Raw genomic sequence first — 26,320 nt, 5'->3', positions numbered from 1 at the left:
AAGCCATAAGGAACAAAAAAAGGCCATTTCAAAAATATCAAAATGAAGGATCACCTTCATCATTTGAAACCTATAAAGAATATAACAAAAGATGTAAAAAGGAGATAAAATGTGCAAAACTTCAAAATGAAAGACTGATTGCAAAGGAAAGTAAGGCAAACCCCCAAAAATGTTTCAAATATATTAATAGCAAAAAGTTCAGATCTGAGCATGTGGGCCCCTTAAAGGATGTCACCAGGTTGGTAACTGGGGATAAAGACAAGGCAGATTTACTAAACACTTTTTTTTAGCTCTGTGTATACGAAGGAAAATGGCAGAGCTCAAGTCCAAATTCATAATAGCAATGTCACTGCCTTAAATGAGTCACAATGGCTCAGAATTGATATGATTAAGAAACAGCTGGGAAAAATCAAGGTTGACAAAGCACCAGGACCTGATGGATTACATCCACGTGTCCTCAAAGAGCTGAGCTCAGTTATTTCAAAGCCATTATTTCTAACTTTTAGAGACTCTTTAGTCACTGGCAAGGTATTGATGGATTGGCGTAAGGCCAATGTGGTTCCTATCCTCAAAAAGGGAGCAAAGTCATTACCAGGTAACTACAGACACGTTAGTTTAACGTCCATAGTTATAAAGGTCTTAGAGAGTTTGATAGAGGAGATTCTGCTAGAAAATAATAATATAAGTGATACTCAGCATGGCTTCAAGAAAGACAGAAGTTGTCAAACAAATTTACTCTCTTTTTATGAGGAAGTAAGTAAACAGGTAGACAGTGGAACAGCAGTTGATATATTGTACTTGGACTTTGCTAAAGCATTTGACACTGTACCCCACAGTAATATGCAAGTTAGGGTTGATAGGTTTAGAAAAGCAAATCTGTAAATGGATAGAGAACTGGCTTAAAGATCGCATCCAGAGAGTTGTAATTAATTATTCATACTCTGAATGGTCTAAGGTTATTAGTGATGTACCCCATGGTTCAGTGTTGGGACCTTTACTGTTTAACATTCTTTAACTTCATAAATGATATAGAGTTTGGGATTAAAAGTACCATTTATGTGTTTGCAGATGACACCAAACTATGTAATGGAATTAAGTCCATACAGGATAATCTACAAGCAGACCTGGATGTACTGTTTGATTGGCAGCCAAGTGGCAAATTACATTTAATATAGATAAATGTAAAATGATGCACTTGGGAGCTAACAACATGCATGCTTCATACTGTCTAGGGGGAATACATTTGGGGGAGTCAGACATGGAAAAGGATCTGGGGGTTCTGGTAGATCAAAGACTTAATAACAGCATGCAATGCCAAGCTTCAATATCTAAAGCTAGCAAAGTACTACTATAGATTGCTTTAAGAAAAACCTAGATGTTTTTCTAGAAGCACAGAATATAACTGGCTATTAAGGATTTTTTTTTCCCCTGTTGAAGCAAGTTGTACCAGGATTTTTTTTGCCTTCCTCTGGACCAGCTATGTCTTATAGGGTTTTATATCTGGGATATGTTTATTTCCCTAGTGGTTGAACTTGATGGACTTATGTCTTTTTTCAACCTAACCAACTATGTAACTATATTACAAGGAATAAAAGTATAGTATAAGCTAAATGTTATGTCTAAATGGGAAAATTAAATTGGAATATCCTTTACTAAGTAACAATGGAACCAAGCAATAACGTACCATATCACCTTCTCTAAGTGTATTGCTCATTGGAAAGTATCCTTTCCACAGATGTTATCAAACCCCCTATGTCTTTCTAAATCCTGCAACACCGTTTCTCCATTATGCTGGAGATGCGGTGAGCATACAGGGTCATTGCAAGAAATTTTTCCCCCTGTTGGAGCAAATTGTACCAGGGTTTTTTTTTTTTTGCCTTCCACTGGACTCCATTATGATGGAGATGCGGTGAGCATACAGGGTCATTGCAAGAAATTTTTCCCCCTGTTGGAGCAAATTGTACCAGGGTTTTTTTTTTTTTGCCTTCCACTGGACTCCATTATGATGGAGATGCGGTGAGCATACAGGGTCATTGCACCGTTTCTCCAGCATAATGAAGAAACGGTGTTGCAGGATTTAGAAAGATTTACAACCAGTAACTTGTGGAAGACAATCAACGCTCCGAACCTTTCAGAAGCCCTAAGCAGTTTTCAAACTCCATTAAGTTATGAAAGATTGTTAATCCAATGCTTTGATTAAAAAATTATATGAAGCCTGGTGGCCTTGGACTGTTTCTACCTTGTTAGGTAAGGTTTATGCATAACATTATCCCCCATGTTTTGTTGCACATTTTGGAAATGTTGACTACAATGGGTCTTATGATTATGATTGTATGTTTTCCTTTTCGATTTTTTTCTCTTTCGCCTCTTTTTCTTAGTTTATTTTGTTTCCTCTTTGTTTAAATATTTTGTAATAGGAAACTGTATTAGGCATGTTTAATATTAATATTCCTATTTTGTAACATTTTGTTCTTTTTTGAAGAATTAATAAAATTTAAATAAAAAGAAAACATCTTTTAATGAAGCCAACTACATTACATTACTGTAATTGTGTACTTTGTAGGTCAAAGACTAGCCTATTTCATTTCAGGGGCCAATTTTTCAGACTTTAGTTTTTTTTTTATCCTATAGTATCCTTTTTAACAACATATGAAAATGCCCAAATACTTTTTGTGTAGGAGTCTACCAACTTGTTTATACCAGGCAGCAGAAAAGCATACAAAAACACCTATTTAAAGCCTTGCTACATTTCAAACCATTGTTGAGATACCAAATACTAAAGTCCAATACCAAATCACAATTCACACTCCTACAATGGACTAGTGGTCTCTCCTAATATTGCCCAAAGTAAATGTAGATCACATTATATCTCATGAAAAGATGACAGCTAATACTACAGGATAATGTTGACAAAATCACTTAACTTTGTCATCATGAACAACTCATATTCTCTCAAACTATTTTTATGAACGTTTATTGACTACAAAAAATCTAGTCCCCACTGAACAGAGTAATATAAGGAACCCACATTCAAAATCTTCCTTTAATAAAACAGTACTTTTATTTATAAAAAAAAGTTATAAACAATTTAAAACATTGTGAATTTTACAAATATAAGGATGCATGTCATGAGTATCACCACCCTAAAAGCATGTCAATGATTACACAAACATATGTATTTAAAACAATGTATACACACGGTGCAAGAGTAGGTCGTAACAGCCAATATAATGTTTCATGGAACCAAGCCGCTTCATCAGACCATATATTCAGGCTATATAATTAATCAGACTATATTTAAAAAACAAAACTGGTACATAATAAATAATATACATATTCTCAATAACCAAAAACATACTCAAAGAAGAAAACAAGGTAAAATAGTAGTAGTTTTTAGAATTTTTGCTTAGTGAACAATACAACATCCCTATAAACATCACCTGGGCATCCTATATACACAAATTAGGATGTCCCATATGGCGAAAGAAAGAAGAACAAACATCTTGCTACCAGGAAGTACTCACCACCAGTACATGGCACATTGCATTAAATGGTAAGTATTGGCTACTCTAATGTTTCCGAATGTAAGAGGAATGTTTACCAACTTTACTTCCCCTGAAATTTATGAGGTCACTAACAATTTCTTGAACCAAATTTTAGAACAGTTATGTGATAGCTCATGGTAGATGGCACCATTATTTTGATATTGACATTTTTGTATTGAAGAAGATAAAATACATACGTATTTGTATTGTTCACTTGGTAGTATTTTTTGAATTTTTACTATTTTTCTGTTTTTTCTGTATGTTTGTTGATATTGAGAATATTTGTACTATTCATTATGTACCATTTTTGTTTTTTATATATACCGGTGTCGATATGCCTATAAGCCGAGGTACCTATTTTTACCTTGGAAAACAGGAAAAATTGATTGACTCCCGTATAGGTCGAGGGTGGAAAATGCTTCAGCTACTGGCAAGTTTCAATATTCAATATGCCATCCATATCATTACTAATGCCACATTTCAGGAAGGCACGTTGCACCATGTCCTCTGGAATGTCTTTCCATGCATCTCAAACCCACTTTGCTATTAATTCTGTCAGGTTTCATTATATTTCCACCTTTGAAAGGTTTGTTTAAAGACACATCCAGGGGCTGCAATACAGATGAAAGCCCACCTGGAATAAGGCCAAAGTAACTTGAGAAGACTTTGCCAATTTTTTTATGTCATCAAATGTGTGGGCTTTGAACATATCCCAAACCAGCAATGATGGTTTCTTCTTTAAGGCTGCTCCTGGTCGTCTGTTCCAAATTTCTTACAGACATTTTTTTTTTCCATCATCATCCATCCAGCCTTTATCAAATGCGCGCACTGTAATTCGTGGTGAGAATTTGACCTTTTTAGGCAAGGTCTTTGTTTTAAAAATAATGACAGGCCGCAGCTTATTTCCATTAGCCAAACATGACAAAACAACTGTGAAACGTTTTTTTTTTTCATTTCCTGTGGTTCTGAGGAAAATAGTTTTGTCTCCTAAACTTGCTACAGTTCTGTTGCTTGGAAGATCAAAAGTCATAGGTGTTTCATTCATATTCCCAATATCCCCCACGTCATATTTATGAATCTCCTGTTTTAGGATAAATGATAAATCACTTTTTTTCAAGGTCTTGCGGCAACTTTTGTGAAATCTTTGTTTTTTGTCGCAAACATAGGCCAAATAAAAAAAACAATCAGGTCTCAGGTATACCCTGACAATATTTATGATATGCCTAATTCATAGAATATTGGCCAAGTGGTTTTACGTTGTTGGACAGTGGGGAGAATATTAGCTCTACAGATCCCCAAATAAATCATTGGTCTCCGTGGTAAATTACCTGAAAGGCAAAAATTGCTAGCCTGTTTGTCAACTAGGCTAGCAATTTGTGCCTTTCAGGTAATTTACCTGGTCTATTTTCTATTAAACTAAGCCAGAATTTACATAGACTGGCCTTCCATAGCAAAAAAAAACTCTAAAATTGTTGTTTTTTTGGCAATCTCACCTGCTGGGTGATGATCGCACTCCACACTGCACACACTGGAGACGCAGAGACACTTCAGACTACGCCCTACTCTGTCCCAGGCTTCCTACAGGGCGGTACAGGGCACGCACGGTATTGAAGTTTCGCCTTGCAGTGGCGTCACGTGGGTCCTGGGCTGAAGAAGCTGTCGCAGGTCCCGACAAGGCAAGGTAAAGCAAAGTAAGTACACTGTACTTCAGCAGCAATCCTCCTTAGGTTGGGCAAAAGGAGGCTTCCCAGCAAGGTAATTTAGTTCTGTCACAGCACTGGGTCACCATGCCGGGGAGCCTGACTGGAGTACAAACCGAGGGAGACTTTTTCAGCACATTTTGGGTGCTGAAAAAGTTAGCTTATACGCGGGTATATACAGTAGTCTGATTTAAGAAATTACATAGTCTGAATATGTGTAAGTGGAGCCATACATTAATTTGTGATACATTTTTGATTTTTGAAACAAATTCACATTACTTTCAATTGATATTAAGCCTGTTATAGGTTTTTAGGAAATCATAGAGACGTTTCATATTGTGTTGCCTCAATATCTACCTCTTTATTTACTCATTCATGGTGGAAGCCTGTATTATACCTACAACATCAGCTGTTGTGTTTTGTTATACTTTTATTGAAAAAAATTATCAAATCGATTGAAACAGAAAAAGCCCACCATCCTCTACAAACTGTAAAGTCATGCACTTTATTTTTTCTGCTGCATTTATATAAAATATAAATGTAAAAATTTTAAAAAGAGGGAAAAAAGAATATTTGTTTTTAACATAACATTTTGGTGTAAGAGGCTGTGGAATTGCTTACCTGCTGGCTTGTTGTGGAACAACATAGTCTGAATATTTATTTCTGTACATAGATGAGGTATTTGTCTCCACCAATACCCACTGATCGTCATTTGCTCTCAATTTGAGCAATGCAATCCCTCTGTCTCCAGTGTTCATTACTGTTGAGGAAATAATGGGTTTAGCAGATATTAGTTCTTTTTGTGTTTTCTAACAGTCCAATGTTCAGATATATAATTTAATTTTGGTAAAGTCACGGTAAATCAATGGTGATTGCTTATTGAACATTATCTCCTTACAGTTATTTTATAATAAATCCTACTGCAATCTTGATTATCTAAAAGGTTTTATCATCATGAGGTTGAAATTATTTCTTTGTAATATCTTATAAACATTTTAGTTCCTTTAGAAGTGCAAGAGCCCTTACTTTAAAGTTTAATTTTCCTAAAACTGTTATAGAGGGTGCAGTTAAACTGGTAAATGTATATTAAACTTTACTAGAGCATTGGATACTATGTGAGCCCACCTTCTCTTTCTTTATGAGGGAGCCAGATAGGTGTGTTTGTGCAGTGTCAGTGATTTAGTGATTCAGTGTCAGTCAGTGCAAGGTGTTATACAAATAATTAAAGCGGAATTAAACTAAAAACAAAAAAACTCACTTACCCTAACCCAGCAGGGCCCTTGATGGCGCTGGTCCATCCCACTACCGGTCCCATGTGATTCTGGAATTCGTCTTTGTCCCGGCGCCGCCAACTTCGATCTTCACTTCCGTCTTCTTCTTCGGTCTTCTTTCTTTGTCACCCAATCTCACACTGCGCAGGTGCGAGATCAGGTGACGTGGCCGTTGTGAAGAGGTGATCAAGACTTAAAAGGGCAGTGCTGCACCCTTTTTTAAATTAAAAGGGTGTTGCACTTAAAAAAAAAAATACACCAACATTTTTACCTTACATAAAAGGGTTGTCTACCCTTCTATGTAAAGTAAAAATGTTGAGTTTAGGTACGCTTGTATTATTTCGCTAATTGCTATCAAAATGTCCCAAAAAACAAGGAAAGAAGCTAAGGAAGGAAAGTAATGAAAGAAGAAAAAAGCTTCCTTATATTTGTTTAAGGAAGATAGTGTTGCTAAAGGTGTTACTCACATTAGTAAGTATCGATCAATAGTGTTAGACACGGTAGAAAGGCTATTAGTCTGGAAAAACGAAGGGCAGATGGCAGGTGATAGCATAACTAAGTCTATAATTTGAGAAAAAGCCCGAGCTTTAAATGCAGATCTTGTAAAGGATAAGCCAACAACCCGTAATATTGGTGAAACATTTTGTCCCAGTAAGGGGTGGTTTCACAATTTTAAAACGGGAACTGGGGTTCATAGCATAGCTAGGCATGGTGAAGCAGACACAATGACACAGAAAATGGCTTTTGCTCTCATGAAGTTTTCAACTGTGATGAAACTGGGCTTTTCTGGAAAATGCCCAGGAGAAAATACATTATCCAGGAAGAAAATAAAATGCTAGGCCATAAGGGTATGAAGGATAGGCTAACTTTATTGCTATGTGCCAAAGTGAGCAATGAACTCAAGATAGACCCTCTCTTGGTTTATCATTCTGAGACCACTGAGTTATCATTCCGAGTGTTCAGAAAATATAATGTCATGAAGAATAGGCTAGGGGTCATGTTATGATCGAATGCAAAAGCCTGGGTAACAAGAGTACTTTTTCATGAGCAGATCAGGGAGACTTTGATGGCTTTGTGGAGAAGCCCAAGCTTGCAACCCTGTGGTTCATGACATTGTCACTATAGCCAAGCCTATAGACTTGCAGGTAGACAGAGGTGATGTTGAGGAATTGGTCTACAGAAGAACTTCAGCAACTTCTGGTTGAACAACAGAGAATGGCAACTAAGAAGCTTACTGAAGAGGACAGCGAAGATCAACAATCAGTGCAGTAAATTTCCTCCTCCAAAATAAAAGAAATCCTGAAAAAAATGGACAGCTACAAATAGGTAAAGACCCACCCAGAGAGAGAAAAAGGCAATTGTTGATTTCACTTGCTTAATGACAACGTCATGAACCAGACAACCTTAGACCAGTTATTAGTTCTGAAATGAGATTGGGATCTAGTTAGCCAGAAGCCGGTCCTAGTGGGCTACAGATTCTCCCAAGGGGAGAAAGCACACCAGAGAGCCAGATTCCTGATGTTCTTATGGAAGGGTACTCTCCTTCCAAACAATACCCACCTTCCATTTCATCCATTCCCTCCTCTCTTTCTGCAAGCCAAAGATGTCAACTTGAATGGTGAGTAAAGTATAAAATTCTTGTTTCTGGCATGCTATGAACATGTGATAACTTTTTGGTCAGTTTACAAGGAACATTTTTGGTGTTTCTGGTAAATTAGGCACATTATACAACCTTTTTTTATTATGAAAAGGTTAGGTAAGGGTTGCTTTGGGAGGTTCGAAATGCATTATGGGTATTTCTGTTAGTTCTTATGGAAAATATAGTCTTGACTTACAACCAACACGTAATTAAATAACAGCAAAAACCCAGTAAGTTTAATACCTATGAGCCCGCATTAGCATTCTCGAGCCTCCCAAAGTTAATGAGATGCATTAAGGAACAGACAATAAACCAGCATATAACATACAATTAGTAGCTAGGCCTTATCTAAACATGACTATGATATATCAGAAACATAAACCTCACCGCTATCCAGATATTCCTTCCCATGATGTACAATCCAGGACCATAAAGTGACTGTCCATTCATGTGGTAGGAAGAAAACCTATGTCCTCCTAAATAAAGCAAAAAGACCCCAAGCGGCAGCACCCACTCATGTAGAAGCTGGTTTGGAGCGATGTTGTTGCTTCTTGCCTCTGGCCACCTGCCATTCTGGCAATGTAGACCCAAACACAGGAATAGGCTCCCATCCAGATATTGTAGGACAGTCAATACCTAGATCTGCACAGAACATGTGAAGATCTTCCGGATAGCGTAAAACCACTGAAGTGCCATCTTTGTGTGCTGTAAGATTAAGGGGAAATCCCCAGCGATATGTTATAGATTTATCCCGAATAATTGTGAGCAAAGGTTGCAGGATGCGACATTGCTGTAAGGTGATCCAGGCCAGGTGTGGGAAAGCTGTATTTCGGCTTCATCAAAATTCACCGATCTCATATTGTGTGATCTCAAAATTTCCTCTTTAAGGTTTAAGTCTTGCACTTTGCAGATCACATCACGCGGTCTGGAAGGGGGTCCCAGTTTCCACAGTTTCCACACGGTCTGCTAAGGCATGGAAATCTGTACGCAAGGTGTTAATTTCCCCCCTGCATGTATCCTTCACTTCAGATAGAAGACGGAAGTCCTGCTTAGTGGGAATATGGAGTATGGAATCCTGCCATGACATGAATGCCCTATGTGGACACCCAGAGGTAAGTAATAGGGAATAATCCAGTATGCTCATTCTGAAAGGAGTAGAGGTGGAACTATTAGCACTACACTCCATCACGACATGAGAGGCAGGTGCCCTTTACATGCCCATACCACTGGTCTCTCCCTGGGATACAGTGTTACCCTGCTTGGTAGTGATAGTAAAAATAGGCACGGGAGGGCGACCAGTAGGAACCAACAGCTCCAGGGAGAGCCAGAGAGGGGAGGGAATGCGGGGCATCGCCAGCAGCAGAGGGTGAAGATGCCAGAGAGGTAGCTGGAGAATCGCCACGTATACAAGATATCCAGGATATCTTGGATCTGGCTGCAAATAGACTCAATATGGTCCATTTTTCTTTAGGAACTGGAGCTTTCCTGGCTCCTGTTGCCTGCATTTGCTGCCCATCGTGGTCGCTGCAATCTCCGGTGGTGTGCGGGTCACAGACTGAGAGATCTTAGCACGCAGCCATCCAAGACAGCGGGGCAACGCCCCCCCAGGCTTGTCTATTTCCAATAAACCCTACCTGATCTAGATAAAAAAATTTCCTGAGGAAAGAGTTTAGGCAAATAGAGAAGACGTTCAGCATAATTTTAAAGTCTAGTAGACAACCGATGAGTAAAAAAGATTTTTGATGCCATGCACCCCAAAGGCCTAAAGAGCATCAGTCACAACTAGGGTATGCAGATACTCTGAAGAAGACAAGAACTCTATCCGGTAGAACCAATGGTAGTAGAAGGCATCCCCAGTGCCTAGGAGCTGAGGAGGTGGGATCTTGTGTTTTGTGAACTTCTTGGAGAAAAACCATTGAGCAACTGTTGGGACTCTCGGCTGATGACACAGTGCTGGGATACAGAAACTGTTTGCATCAATTAAGTCAATAAGGAAAGATGCTCAATACTGCTTATGGCATTAGTGGTGTAAGAGGAGGATAATCGGTTTCTGAGAAATAGAACAAACCCATTGCCAACAGTTGGATCTTCGGGCAGTACTACTCGCACTCACATCTCCAACACACAAATGTCACCAGAGATCTAGTGTAAAAAGGATACATAGAAAACCATCAAGAAATTTATAATTAGTTTCCATGTAATGTACTACTAAGTGTGAGCATAGGTGAATAGAACTCAAACATGTTCCTGTGTAAAGATCATGCTGAGGTTACGTTACCACTGTCTAGTGTAAAAAGGTCAGGCAATTTAAGAATAAGAAAGTAACCCAGAGTAAAGGAGATGGTATACCTTATGAGGCCAGATCCTACACATAGCTACACAAAGTTAGTCAACTCAGTAAGTAGGTTCAACAAGAAATAATTTAGTTGAGAAGAACTCCAAAACTCCAGAGAACTTAAAATGGGGTCAACTCTCATCCCCGAGACAGTAGACCAAGCTGAGAAGTGTGAAAAGAAAAAAAAGATATTGTGGCACAGTCACAATTGTTTTTAGTCACAGCCAGTAACTGAAAACCTGAATCAAAAAGACTAGAAGATAAGAATATTAGGGTGAGCAAAAGTGGGAAGCAGGGGAGGGGGAGATGGAGATATCAGAAAGGAGGAGATACATTTCAAATAGTCACCCCAAGGGTTGGGTGGGGTTGGCACCTTATGGTGTTGTAGTGTAATTGTGGTATAGCAGACAAAAGGGCTGACAAAAAAGTCTGTTCAATACTAACGCATTGCTTATGCTGGGCATGTTTGCACCAATCAACAATAAGGAATCCCAACTCCACCATGGAAACATTGCCAAACTGTTTTGCATTTTTGTGTGAGCAGATCACATTTGAACATCAAAGTCATCAAAGGTAATAAAACATGCTGGGGAAAAAGTGAAAGGTAATGTCTGACACTAATACCAAATCCTTTGGAGCATATTCATTTTGATGTTTTTACAGCAAAACTAGGGAAAAGTATCCTTCTCTCAGGATGAGAAATCTTGATATATAGAATTCTATATAGGTGTAAAATTTTATGGTAATTATGAACGCAGACTCCCAAGACAAAGTCTTCATTTAACAATTAAGACGAAAAGGAAGGTTGGCAAATGGAGCACTCCAAAGAGGGAGCAGTAAAGCTGCAGATTTCTAAAGGTAATCTTAAATTTAGAGAGGATTCCGAAGCGGCGAGATTCAAAAGTAGGCCATCGGCAAAGGCAGTTAGCCTTCCAAGAGTATTATGAAGATAAGGGGGAAAGGGGACAGCCTTTACATATACAGTGTGGCAAAGAAGTATTTGATCCCCTGCTGATTTTGTATGTTTGCCATCTGACAAAGAAATGACTAGTCTATAATTGTAATGGTATGATTATTGTAGCTGTGAGAGACAGAATAACAACAAAAGAACCCTCAAAAACCCAGTGCTCAAAAGTCAGAGCTTGATGTGCATTATAATGTGTGAAATAAGTATTGCTGGCCTTGGACTTAAAAAAAAGTGTTCAACATTGTTGTTTGGCCCTACCTAATGTTTGAATTAGAAAAATGGGGGTTTGGAAAAAATTGTATAGTTTGGGTCAAGGCTCAGTACACCAATATCTAAGCCTTCCCACAATGTCTGGGGTTACTCTCCCCTCCATTCCATATATCCATATGTCCTTTTTCACCCCTCCTGTTTGCCCTGACCTTAGAACTTTAAGCCTTAGCAGCGCGTAACCATCCAGACATTAAATGCCTGGAACTAGCAGGTTACCATTAATAAATTATCCTGTTTGATAATGGTGCACTGCTGATCATTTCCAACCCTGTGGTTTCTTTACCCAACCTCCTGGCAATGCTGGCCACCTTCTGAGCCGTATCAGGTCTCCAAATCAATCATTTATCTGGGTTAGGCTGCGTATTTCTAAGCTTAGTGTTGCAAAGGCCAGAGCGCTAACCTCTGAGCTGCCATGCTGGCCCTAATTTAATTTGTATGTGGTATTTGTAGGATGCTACTTGTCATACAGCAGATGTACACATAAAGTATGGAAAGTTTTTTTATTATTTACTTTTTTTATTTACCAGCAATAAAGAAGAACATTTTGGACACTACCAATATTGAGGCGCGTTTTGCATAAGAAATATGTTGTTTTTAATAGGTTGCAATCTAATGACCATTTTTAGTGTATCTGCTATAAATATATATAGACAATACCTGAGTGGGAAGTAACCTTTGACATAGAAAGCTTTCCAGTGCCAGCTCCATAATATTTAGCTGACTGTCAGCTGCGCGCACACAGTACAGTACATTAAAAGCAGTAGACAACTCTCTATGGTGAGATTTCACTATTTTGGAGAAATTTTTCTTTCATATTCAGTTGTGGTTATAAAGCAGAAAATTGTAAAAGTAATTTTCCCCAGTTAGATACAAATGGCAAAGAACAGATTAGGTTTTACCTATTCCCTACTCCTATGCAAAAAAGTTATGCAGTTATGATTTTATTGTAATATATTTTATTTGTATTTTTTTAATGAATCTAACAAACCAAATAAGTGTCACACTTACATTGAGTATGATTTTCTTTACTGCTTAACATTTTTGGTAAACTTGTCCCTTGATGGTCATTTTGCCCAATGACTTTCACTTCACTGGTACTTTGATGATGATACAATGAGTTTGCACTGTAGGGAGTAAACAAAAATACATTTCCGCTATGAGATTTGTGTTTTTTGGCAACAAATTTATAATTACTTAAGATAAAAAAGACATGCATATATGAAACTAAAATTAAAACAAACAATTACAAAAATTAGAAAATTACAAAGCCCAAAAGGCTTTTTTAAATTTTAAATCTTGTACATTTTTTGTAATGATTTACTTACAGTTACAGAAAGTGACATTATTATGTACATACAGTATATACAGTATATTAAAAAAACAAAAACAGAATATATATTATTGGCATCTATCAACACCCTAAATGAAAGGGAATCATTCAAAGCCATAAATTAAGCTTACCTACATGCTCATCTAAGGGTCCCCAAGACAGTAATAGGCAAGAGGTTTAGTGAAAATTCAGGCGGCTGCTTGTGGTTTATTTGTAAGTTGCCCAAAATAACAAACTCTTGACCAGTGGTGCCCAACCTTTTTTCACCGGGTGGCCACTGTTGACAATGGGATAAAACTCTCGGGCCACAATGCAAATAAACATAAAAGATGTATGTTTAAAACTAGAATAGTTTTAATTTGAAATTACAATAAATTTAAATGTTTCTAGTTATTGTAACATACATGCACCAAAAAAATATAATGACAAATCAAGAATCTCTGCAATGGATACTTCTTGGATGATTTTCAGGTCCCTACATCTCCCCGTTTCTGAGAAATTAGGGTTCCCAGAAGGTAAGTGGCCCGCTATGTGTGACAGGATGGTGCAGTAAAGTTTTTCTGTGATATGAAAGCACTGCAGCAATAACATTTTCGAGGTAGTTAGCCACAAGAGTACCCCACTTATCATATATTTTAATATACCTACAGCTCCCTTTTCAGGAGATATTGAGATTCAAAGAACATAAGATCATTTATATGTGACAGGGCATCATAGAATGGTATAGTGGGGGGGGGGGGGGTTAGCCACAAGAATCCCCCACTTACTCTACATTTCTCTTCCTCGACTGTTAAAGAGATATTGAGATTCACAGAAGGTTGCCAGCTATGTGTGACAGGGTAGCACGGTATGACAAGTAAAGTTTTTCATATCTTGTGATGGGGAGTTACCACAAGAGTACTGCACTTGCAGTTACATTTCCCTTTTCTTACAGAGTAATTGCGGTTCATAGAGAGTAAGGGGATTGCTATGTGTGACAAGGCAGCATGGTATGATGGGTATAACATTTTAATGGGGAGAGGGGGGACATAAGGATTTTCTTATTGGCTCCCCCATTTTCAGTTGCCAACATCCCTCTTTTCCAGAGAAATTGGGGTTCACAGGAGGTAAGTGTCCAGCTATGTGTAACAGGCAGCTTGCTAGCCGCTCAGTCCCTCCCACTGCAGCAAATGCAGATTTGACTTCAGGCGGCAATGAGCGGTACTGAGCGCCCCCCCTGAGCCAGGGTTCTATGGCATGAGGAGGGGTTAACCACATTGCAACCTCACTGCCAACCTGAATGCAGCCTTGAAGTTTTGTGAACTTTAAGGGGCACCACAGCGTACAGACAATTGACAGTACCCTCATTTTCATTGCCATGAGTGGCCCCCAAAATGCAACTCAATATGGCGACCCTGGTCCTGAAATTCCCCCCTAATGTGAAAATATCCCTGATTGTTGTTAGGATTTTATGCTTGTGACCCTATATCTGGCAACTTTTTTTTTAATCTCTTTATTAACATTTTAGAGAAACAGAAACAAATGGCTGGTATTATGGGTTACAAGATAGAAACAAGTCAAACGTTCCCTATCATAGTGACCTTAGTCAATAGTTGAAAACATAAGCACAGTAGATTTAAAAAAAAAGGATAGTTAAAACAAACAGTAACTAATAGACTAATACAATATAGGTAACATTTAACATGTACCAAGTGAACTGCAAAAATGTTTCTAAAATTTTACTTTGTTACAATGGCATAAATAAATAAATTATAAACCTGTACCATTTTTCAAAAAATTTGTTAATATGTTTATCGTCACTTCGTTCCGCATCCAACGTTTCCCTGTAAAATACTGTAGTTAGAAGGCCTGTAATTGTCTCCAACTTAGGAGGTCGGGGGTTGATCCAGCCCATGAGCAAGAACCGATGTGCTGCCAGGAGACATACAGAAATCCAACCCCATCTGCCCTTGCCCTGTACCACTTCCAGTAAATCGTCCCAGCACCCAAATAAACAGAGACTTGGATCGGCAAGGACGAATTAGCCTGTAACTTCGCAAACATATTGTAGAACCCTCTGCCAGTATTTCGAGATCAACGGACAGAACCACAATCGATGGACTAAGGCAGCTAATGGGGCTTTACATTTAGGGTAGGTAAAATCCAGCTTTGTTATAGGTTGTGACTCTTCAGGGGATCTAAATACCCTATATGCCCTGTTAAACAATTTAAATTGTGACTCTTGCCACACTTCGTTAATCATCGCCCTTCATACCGCTTGGTAGCCGTTAATTGCGATAGAAACCACATCTTCCAGATGCAGTTCCTCTCCCCATTTGCAAACATTTGTGGACAGCAGAGACCTACTAAAATAACCCCGGATCATTCCATAAATTTCTGAAATAGATGGGAGGGATACTATCAGAGATAGTAAATTAGCAAATTCTGAGTTGCTCAAGGCTCCTTGTACATCTTTGACTACCAATTCTACCGATCTGACATAGTCACGTGGAAATAATACAGAGGATTATTGAGAAGCCTTGGGGACCCTAGTTTGGTTTGTAATCCCCTAAAGGTCAGCAGCCATCTCAGTTCAGCATTATATAGGTCACCCATTACAGTAGTTTTTTTACTCTTCCATTTCAAGAATATTGGCTGGGTGTTCCCTTGTGGGGAACATAGGGTTACCACATATGGGTAAATACCTAAAGACGCTTAACGAGAGATTCATCTTCCTCCCCACATATCTCCAGGCAAGTACGGTGTCTCTGATTAAGATGTTATCTTTTAGTTGAGCAGGAAGTGATGAGAGATTGCAATGTAATAGGGCTGGTGTAGTGGTTTGTAGTGGTTTTTAATTAATCCACAAAATCTCCTAAGAAGTGACAATTATTGGAGATTGCCTTCTTTAAAAGTGGTTTATGCTTGGGTGATTTGTCAAGAGGGCTAGACCAGTCCCTGGGCCAATAATCCTTAGCTTGAAGAATTTGCAAAAGTGAAGAAGAGGGACTGGACAGCTTATTTTGTAACTCTTGCACTGAAAATACGTGTTTAGTACCAACATCAAAAAGGGCTAATAGAGAAATAATACACTTTAAATGACAGGCAAAAAACTGGGGAAGTATAGCCAGGATAAATTTCCAGATTTCCCCATAATGGGAAAAGGAGAGAATGAAATGGACTGAGGTCTGGTTACATAAAATGAGGGTTATTCATTGCTGTTTCTGTCAGTAACTATTTGAGGAGTTGTGAGAGGACAAGGGAGTGATAAGGAAGGAACAAGCTGAAATTAGTTGCACTATTGGAATAATTAGAAGTGTTATGAATCCAATTCTACAAAATACGAAGAAGGGTGGCCTCATTATACCGCTCTATGTTAGGGAGGTTTAGTCCACCAATAAATGCTTATGAATGTGTAGGCCTACCCTAGATCAGTTGGACTGCTAATAAGGCATCTAAAAAGAAAATTATTTCCAGATTTCACTTACAGGTAACGTAAGTGCCAACCTTTTGAGGAGATAGAGCATGCAAGGAAATACAATAATTTTAATGAGGGCCACTCACCCAGAGAATTAAAAATGAACAAGACCAAGTTGAGAACATTTGCTATAAAAAGCACATAAAAGGTGGTAAGATTGACAGAGTGGATTCAGTCAAGGTTTTTAGGGATAAGTACTCTGAAGTAGGATTGCTTAGATTCTTAAGCATTTATTGATGGACTAAACTTCCCTGGCATAGAGTGGTAAAATGAGGCCCACTGAAAAGAAAATGCCAGGGAGGCTTATGGGGTGGTGACAAATATAATGGTATAGATTTGTCAGATATGTAATACATTTTAGAAAAATTGATCCAAACTCTCTGCCCTCTAATAAGTATTCAATAAGTAATGTTGCTGAATTCAGTTGAAGGCTTTTTCAGCTTTTAAGGCTTAATAGGATATAGTCCTTGCTTAAGGGAAGGGTTGTAGCTGGGAATGCTGTGTGTGAATTTTTATAGGAATATGTTGTTACGTAAAGATCGTAGCTTCCTACCCTTCGTTGCAGGAAGTTAGCCATAACCTTGGCAAAATGTTTAATGTCAGTTTTAGTAATGCAGCCTGATGGTAAAATGATAGTAATTTGGGATTTTATTGTGTTTTTTTACGTAAGGCAGTATGAGCATCATGAAAAGCTGGGGACAATGGTTGAGAATCCAAGAATGTGAACTAAAGGTCCAACAAAAGTGGAGTTATGTAAGGCTCCATTGGTTTAAAGAACTCTTCTGGTACACCATCTGGGCCAGGCATTTTCCAAGATGGAAGGGAATGAATACCGACTACTACCTCAGTGACACTGGAGCATTTAGAGATTATTGTTGCTCCAGAAATAATTGATGTGGATTAAGTTCTTCCAAAAATGAAGACATCATATTGGCATAGGCTCTAATTGGGCTGTGATTTCCTTGGTCCTATGTACCTTTCTACCTGTATGTGGATCAAATAGGCTATAAATAAATCTCTTAGGCCCACAAGGACTATCCAAATGGGCAAAAGTGATCCCATCTACTTTCCCCAAAATCTAAATTTAAAGTAACACTGTTTATGTATTGCATGTGAATGAAGATAAGATTTAAGAATGAGAGAAGCCTGAAGCCACCAATGTCGTAACTACAGAGGAGGTGTTTTTATTTTCATTTGGAATATTTCCTTTGGAATGATGAAACATTATTGTATAAGGAGTTTGTGAGCTCTTTTTCTGCTTTTTTTTTAACTTGAGGAGAAAGCCACACATCATGGTTCCTTGTCTCCCAAAGGAGAACAGGCAAATCCCAATGGCGTAAATGAATATCTAAAAAGTTTGTCCAGGTAAAGATAAAGTGTGACTTAAAAGTAAAAAAGTCAGCAAGATATGAGAGGTATGTGCCAACAAAATGTCCTCTGAAGCAGAGAGTTGAGTTGTAGATGCAGAAACGTAGGAGCATGGTCAGATAGAAAAATGGAGTGGTAGCCAAATTTTCTAGCAGAAGATAACAACTTATCAGTAACAAGAAAAAAAAAATAAACATGTGAAAGGGTTTGCACACATTTGAGCAGTGTTTCTTGACCCTGTTAGCACAAGGGAACCCTTGAAACAACTTTCTGGTCCTAAGTAACCCCTGGTAAAAATACTATATCCATAGCTCATAGTATATTCATTTGGAGATCAGTGGGAAGAAGGTCTCTTACATTGCTGGCCAATTGGAAGAATTTCACCCTTACAGATAGCCAAAGAGACCATTGGTCTCACTTAAACTGACTTAAAAGACACAAACTGCTTATTGCTCAAGGAACTCAGCAACCGCTGGAGGAACCCTAGTTGAGAAAACTGCCTTAGTGACAAGAAAACTCTCTAGCCTAAGGATTCTAGTTTAGGAGAATAAGGAGAGAATTTATAAATAAATAAATAAATAAATAAATAAGAAGAATAAATAAGTAAGAAGATATAAATAAGTATAAAGTATAAGTAAAAAATAAGTATAAAATAAAGTATAAGTGTAAATAAGTATAAAGTATAAGTATAAAATAAGATATAAATAAATATAAATAAGGAGAATTTACCAGAATAAGTTGACTGCGATGATAAAAGCTATCATTATGCGATGGAAGAGCCTAGGCTTAAACGTCTTAGAGGTACAGTACATAGAGCTATCATGCAGGAAGAGAACACCACCACAGAGCTAAAAAACAAAGACTATCCATGAAAAAAAAAAACATTACTAAAGGCGCTTTTAACGGTAGTGAACAAAACAAAAAAACATTATGCAATAATAATCAAAAAATTCAAAGGTTAGGTTTTTTCAGCAACCCGTGAAGCTCAAATAAAGTTAATTCAGGGTTCTCGAAGATTTTAGGTGACTTCTAACTTCGCAGGATACAGAAGAGAAAAACAGATGATGTGATCCAACAGGATTTTGCAAGCTTGTGAGAAATCCCACCTCTTTTGGGTTACGGGTGAAATCTTGCGAGAGATGAAGGGCTCCAAATTGGGAGTATGCAAGTTCACCATGAAAAAGTTGAGTAAGTCCTGTGGTCTTTTACGATTTTCAAGATTGTCATGTTTGTCTAATCAGGAGGAGAAGTTGCTTTTGTGACCCGATAATCAATTGATGCTCAATGACTTTGTCCTCCATGTCTCTAATGCACTGTTCCATGTCTGTTATGACTATTATCCCATCTTTCTTTCTGACCACGCTCCTTCAGTACTACAAAGGAACCTCTTTATGCATCTTCACAGGATAAATTGTTGGTGTATATAGAAATGTAGAATTGTTACTCTAAACCTAATACGTCCTCTAAAACCCCTCTTGTATGCCTAATGTATGCACAAACTTTGCAAACAAACTTTTGTGAACTTTTACAAACTTCGGTTTCTCCCGTTCAGTGTATTGCAGATTTTTCTCCATGCTGACTTTTACCAGTGTTTTGCTTCTGGCATGCCAATGGTATCTTTTCGGTTTTCTCCTTGCTTAACGCATACAAAAGAAAAAGAGGGGGCTTGAACATCCTAACAAAGGTAAAAGTCTACTTACCATATCCCAATATAGTTAATTTTCTGAAACCAATAGAGTAAAAGGGGGACTTTCAAGGCAAAATATACATCAGTTTCCAATAATTACCAATTCACATACTAAAATGTATAACTTTAATACAAATCCTTAAAACCAAATCAGATGTGTAACATATATGTTTATTAATCTAACAATGTGCTGATAATGACATAACCACCAAAAACCTCTAAGCGTTTTGTGGAACTTGCCCACTTCTTCATGAGGACATGGTTCCACAAATAAAAATACATATAAATTGTAAACAGATACATCAATAAATGAATTTAACAACATAATCACAGTGTCTGAAACATTTTATACCAATTATTTTGTGAACTCCCCTCAGATGTCAAGAGGTTGCAGGCAGAACGAGGTGGGTCAACAGGTGATGCTCAAATTGCACCTGGGGACCTCAAAAGTTTCACTAGGCCAGTCTTTTCTTATCTGTATTTATTTATTTATTTATTTATTTTTTTATTGACATGAAATGCAAATAACAAACAGAAATAAAGAACCAGCACATACATTGCAATCATACATGTGGCAGGCATCCAGCCAGAACAATAAGCAGAATTATACAATAATGAAAAAACTGCATTGCATAGTCATCAACATTTCCTGTCTCTTTTTTATTTTTCATTTTATTTTTGGTCTAGCGTGTATGTTAAGCCGTTTCCTTACCAAGTTTATTGTGTAATACAATAAACATTATAATCCTCATTTTTCTGTAGAAAATTAGTAAACAAAAACAAGAACCAGAAACATATGGAATAAACCAAACAACTAACCAATCAGGTGGGGCTGTCATCCTGAAAAACCATTGTATAAAAATGAACGTCCCATAACTCATGGATGTTCGGATATGTGGAGTACCTAGAAGGTGTTAATGTCAAGGTAAATATTCACTAATTAGTGTTAAGGGCCAACGCCCTTTGAAATTATGTCACCCGGAAAATTGATAGCGCCTGCCAGTCGTACAATATAAATAGGAAGACAACATTCTCTGTTAATACCAAGTTGTATGTTTAACCACCCGGGCGTTTCACTGATGTCGGAATTTCTGTACCAAAAGCGGTACACTGTTTTTCATGAAATTTTTTTTTTTTAAATTGTAGACCTGTAACTTACAGAAATATCTCTGAACAAGGGTCTAGTAGATATCCTGAATATAATAAAGTTTGAAACAATCATGTAAAAAAAAAAAATTAACTTTAATAAAAAAATTAAATAAAAAACAAAAAAATCAGCCTAAACAAGAATGCATAAATAAATAAAAAATACTGAAAATGCAATAATTCGGTATACTGTATAGTAATATATTTTTCTAAAACACCTCCCTAGTGTGGTAAATTTTAAAACAGAGTCCAACGTCACATACCTATAGACAAAGCCACATAAATATATTTTGTATTATTTTGGATTGGATTGGATACAGGACTTTGTATTGAATCCAATACAAAATATTTAAATTTCCTGCTACAACCCCCGTCGATGAACGTATGCACTGACATCATCAGCAATCGCAGAGGGACATGTACACAAACGCTGGGTGTTCTAATTCTTTCCATACTTCCATGCAAAAAGAAAAAAAAAAAATTTTAGATTGTAGGCTATAATTCTTAGGCATAACTCACCAAAATATGTCCAAAATTTAATAGAAATAGTGTATAATGTAATGTAACTGTACAGTAGCTTATATAATATATATATATATATATATATATAATACAATTATATATAAATTAAATAAAGATTTTTTTGTATTGGACTCGATACAGCTTTTTTGTATTGAGTGCAATACAAAGTTATTTGAATTTCCCGCCCCGCCTCCCGCCCGCACCAATGTCACCGGGAAACCCCGGAGATCGTCACTGCACACGCCGGATGAAGACAGAAGAGGACAGACGTCTCCGGAGGAGCTGCGGGGACAAGGTAAGTATTTTTTTTCAGTTGTAATTGCACTGTAACGTGTGTTTATATTTTTAGCTACCCCGCGCCTGGTTCGGGGTAATCGATATTAGCAAGTTTTCTTACCCCGAACCAGGCGCGGGCTAACCTCCCAGGTGGTTAAAGAGGTCAATAATCTCTTGTAACTGTGTGGATGAAAGTGTGTGCTGTAGATATTGCATCCAGGTTTTAAAGAATCTCTGAGGGTGGGTGTCTAAATGTTGTACTGCTTCGGTCTTATCCATGACCATCAGCGATTGTACATATTGAATAAATTGTGAAAGTGAGGGGGCTGACGGAACCAACCACTGTTTAAGTATGCTTTTCTTAGCCGCCAAAAGACAGAAGTGTTCAATTTAGTCACAACCCAAAATAGGATGCACAGCGTTGAACAAACATCTTGGAACCCTTCTTACTGGTTACCTGAGCCATCAGCAGTGGGTAAATATGTGAAATTGAGTGTTTTGAATGTGGGGCTCCCAGGATCCTGGATATCGAAGGGGGAAGTCTCAGGTCTGAGCATCCAGCCTGCCTCCCAAAAAAAGTAGACTTCACTTGAAGATAATACAAAAAGTGCTGCGTAGGTAGAGCATATTTGATACGAAATATATGAAAAGGCAGTAATTTATTATTCTCATCCACCAAGTGGGCCAAAGTCTGGACACCCCTTTGAACCCAGAAATTATAAGCTGGGTGCATATGACCCTGGGGGAAGCCCGTAGTGGAACAAAAAAGGGTCGTCAAAGTAGCCCCAAGTCCGCAGCCATTTAGCTTTTTGAGTTCCCTCCATGCCAGTAGAGTGTCCCTAAATAGTAAATAATTTCAAACAGTAAGAGGTACATCAGAGTAGGAAGTGTTCAACAGGCCCAATAAAGACCAAGGACTAACTAATAGAGATTCAAGCTTAATCTCAGTGTAGTGAGATGTTCCATGCCACCAGTCTTTAACATGTCTCATTAGGCAGGATAGGTTGTACATACGTATATCAGGTAAGTTAATGCCTAGGTTGTCCTTAGAACAAATTAAATTAGCCCTGGCTATTCGAGGGGTCTTCCCCTGCCATAAAAAAAGATACAAAAGCAGAGTGAAGCTTCTGGACGTCCGAGTGCCTCAATAGAAAGGGTAAAGTTTGTAGTGGGTAAAGGAGTCTAGAAAAACTGATCATCTTTAATAGATGACAGGGGCCTATCAAAGATAAAGGCAGGTTCTTCCAAGTATTCAATTCAGACAAAATTCTGGTGATCAAAGGAGAGTAATTGAGGGCGTACATATCATGGGCATTACGTGAAATTTTGATGCCCAGATAGGTCAGATGAAATTTAGTCAATTTAATGCCTAGAGCTGTGATCTCTGTCATCTGCTCCGGGCGGAGATTGGGCTGGAGACAAAGCAGCTCACTTTTGTCATAATTAATGTGGAAGCCTGAAAAAGTCCCAAAATACTTAATGTGTTTAACAATATTGCGTAGGTCCTTGGCGGGGTTCTGAAGGACTAATATCACATCATCCGCGAACATTGCCAATCGGATTTGCCTATTGTGAATACTAATGCCCTCAAATACCTTGTAGTCACAAAAAAACCTGGCCAAGGACTCAATGGCCAAATTGAATAATAGCGGTGAGAGAGGGCATCCCTAACGAGTGCCTCATGACGAGTGATAATACACCAGCTACCTGAATACAGGCCTTTGGCCAAGAATACATTGCCACCAGAAATGTAGCTATATTCCCCTGGAATCCAAAATTTTGGAGCCCCAGATGTAGCCACGGACACTCAACACTGTCAAAGGCCTTCTCCGCGTCAAGCGACAAAAGAGCCTCCGACGCGGAGGAGGAACTATTTAAACAGGTATTGTATGTGGTGGACTTAATAAATCCTGCTTGTGCCGGGCTTACCAAGCATGGCATAAACCTAACCAGGCGATCTGCTAGTATTTTAGACAATAACTTGACATCCTGGTTCAGGAGAGAAATTGGGCGGTATGAGCCCGGATCATGAGGATCCTTATGCGCTTTGAGCAGAACCTTAATAAAGGCCAGATTACCTGAATCTAGATAAGTAGAGAAGAAGAACAAAGTATTGTATAGTGCCATGAGGAAGGGTGTAAAAAAACTCAGAGGGCAAGCCATCTGGGCCAGGTGCCTTGCAATTAGCAGAGCACTTGATCACAGCAGCAACCTCCTCCTCGATTATGGCTGAATTAAGGTAAATTAGCTCCTCTGGTGTAAGTGTAGGGAGAGTCAATTTTTCCAGAAACTCCCAACCCAAAGACACATCACTACCCTTTGAAGTATACAAATTTTTATAATAAGTTGCAAATACAGAAGCAATGTCCCTCAGGGAGTTACATAACACATGTTGTGGATCTCTGACGGCCACTACCCGGGAAGGCATCCTAAATCCCCTTGCCAGATTAGCCTGCAGCCTGCCAGATTTGTTACCGTAGCGGAAAAATTCGGCTGACCGGTAAGTTCTAATAATAGAGACGTACTGGCTTATCCAGAGATCACACATTCGTTTTGCTTGTAACCAGCTTTCTTTATCTGCTGGTAAAAGAGATGTTTTAAATTTCACATATGCCTGTCTGGCCTGAGCACAGGCCTCCATATACTTGCATAAGGTTGTCTTCTTAGTGGAGGCTACATAGGCCATAATATTGCCCCTTAGAACCGCCTTCGCCGTGTCCCAAAAAAGTTGTGGGTTGGATTTGTGCTGTCCATTATGGAATTCGTAATCCTGCCACCAGTGTTGCAGGTAATGCTGAAATGTTTCATCCTTGGCCAAAAATGCCGGGAAGCGCCATACAAAAACCGTTTTGTGGAGGAAACTGTTCGTAAGGTCTATAGTGACCGGAGCATGGTCCATGATAACCAACAGATGAATATCTGCAGTGTCGACTTTGAGAAGCATGTCCTCCAATATCAGTATGGTATCGATCCTTAATATCGTGGAATGTACAGCTGACGCATGTATTGTGTGAATTGTGTGAATGTGTGAATTCACGCTTCAGCGGGTGTAGGTGTCTCCATGCATCAACAAGGTCTGCCGTGGGGATGAATGAATTAAAATATTTGTTGTTAGCTAGGGTGGCTCCTTGCCTTTGGGGCGGTGGCTGTCTGTCCTCTTTGGTATTTGGTCTTACATTGAAGTCCCCTGCTACTACTAGAGGTGAGTGCAATAGATTGTGAAGGGTAGTTAACACTGAATCATAAAATAGTTTGTTGTTTTGATTGGGACCATAAACAGCCATTAAAGTGACAGTACCAGCCGGAAATTGTAACGTAATAGAGGCCCATCTACCCTGGGAGGGATCACACCCCTTCGCTACTTCTGTGTATTGTAGATTCCTATGGAGCAATATGATCATACCAGCTCGACTGCCTTGGGTTGAGGCTCCCCATACTTTGCCCACCCAGCTTTTGCGGAGAAGGTGGAAAAATGTTGAGGATAAATGCGTTTCTTGCAGTATGGCCACATCATCTTGTAATTTTTTCAGGTGACAGAGAACTTTTGTACGCTTGGCAGCAGATCGTAGGCCCTTAACATTCCAAGTTGCTATACGTGGATATGGGGGTAAATAAGGAATGATGGATAGCTGATCAAAAAGAACACTCAAAAAAAATCCCGCAAGGCCATCCCAGCCGAGTGACAATGCAGAAAAAATATATCCGTCATCCAGGAATGGTTGCATAATAAACAAAAAATCTGTGCAATATAAATGTGGACTATCACAGACCCCCCTACAAACAAAAATAAACCAAACTGAGGTAATGAGGAAAAAAAAGTCAAACATCGTATTACTTCTAAAGGACTTCCTTTTTTCCCAATGAGAGAGGTGAAAAAAAAAACGAAAGAACAGTAAACAAGGCCTTCTATGAAGGCCGCGGTGAAGACCCAGGTGAGGACCTATCAGGTCTGTGGCTAGGAGATACAGAGGGTTCCCTTGGTGCAGGAGAGGAGGCTGTGAGTGAACTTACAAATGCAGCTGCCTCCTGAGGATCCTTGAACATATGGATTCCTCGATCTGGCGTGAATATTTTAAGTACCGCCGGATAAAGCAATGCAAATCTGATATCTTGAGCAATCAACTGTTTACAGACGGGTGTGAAAGCCTTGCGTTGCTTTGAGGTTTCCAATGAGTAATCAGAAAAGAGCAAGGTTCTATAGCCTTTTATGGTGAAACGATCCTGCCCCATGAACGCCTTCAAAATTTGCATTTTATCATGAAAAGTAAGGAACTGTGCAATATTCGGGCGGGAGACTGATTTGTTGCTCTGTATCGGTCCCAATCTATGGATCCTTTACAATCTCATGGGGGATTTGAGCCCTAGAGCTTTGGGTAGCACAGTTGAGCAGTTTATGAAGGCCGGCGGCGTTGTATGTTTCAAGAACTCCAATCACTCTTAAATTGTTTCACCTAGATCTATTCTCCATATCCACTATTTTATCATGCATAAACTGATATTGGTAATGCATTTGTTGTTGCTGTGTACAAGTAGTAGGAAACTCATTTAGTGAATCTATAGCGCATTACCATATAAATATCCTCTACTCCAATACCACTAATTATCAAATATCAAAGGCTATATAGCCAGATACTTTCAAGTATATAAAGAAAAAAATCAGTGTATAATCTCATTTCCCACTAATATATATATAATATATAATATGTGCCCATATACCAAGTAAAAAAACCCATTCAGGAAAAATTTTGCACTTTCAATCTCAATAATGACCAAGTTGTTCCAGAATCCAAATCAAACAATTGTCTGC

General features: G+C 38.5%; 1 protein-coding gene across 1 annotated transcript in view; it reads right to left on the bottom strand.

The window, feature by feature from the left end:
• AHRR (aryl hydrocarbon receptor repressor) overlaps positions 1–26,320 on the bottom strand; it is a 284,245-nt gene that overhangs the window by 8,868 nt on the left and 249,057 nt on the right. The window contains 2 exon segments of the mRNA XM_072411941.1: positions 5,867–6,005; positions 12,736–12,851. Coding sequence (XP_072268042.1) covers positions 5,867–6,005; positions 12,736–12,851 — 255 coding nt within the window.

The sequence above is a fragment of the Pyxicephalus adspersus genome, chromosome 5 (assembly GCF_032062135.1).
Source record: "Pyxicephalus adspersus chromosome 5, UCB_Pads_2.0, whole genome shotgun sequence".
In the NCBI taxonomy this organism is placed as follows: domain Eukaryota; kingdom Metazoa; phylum Chordata; class Amphibia; order Anura; family Pyxicephalidae; genus Pyxicephalus; species Pyxicephalus adspersus.
Note: the sequence above shows the minus strand (reverse complement) of the source record. Positions and strands in the feature narration are given on the sequence as shown.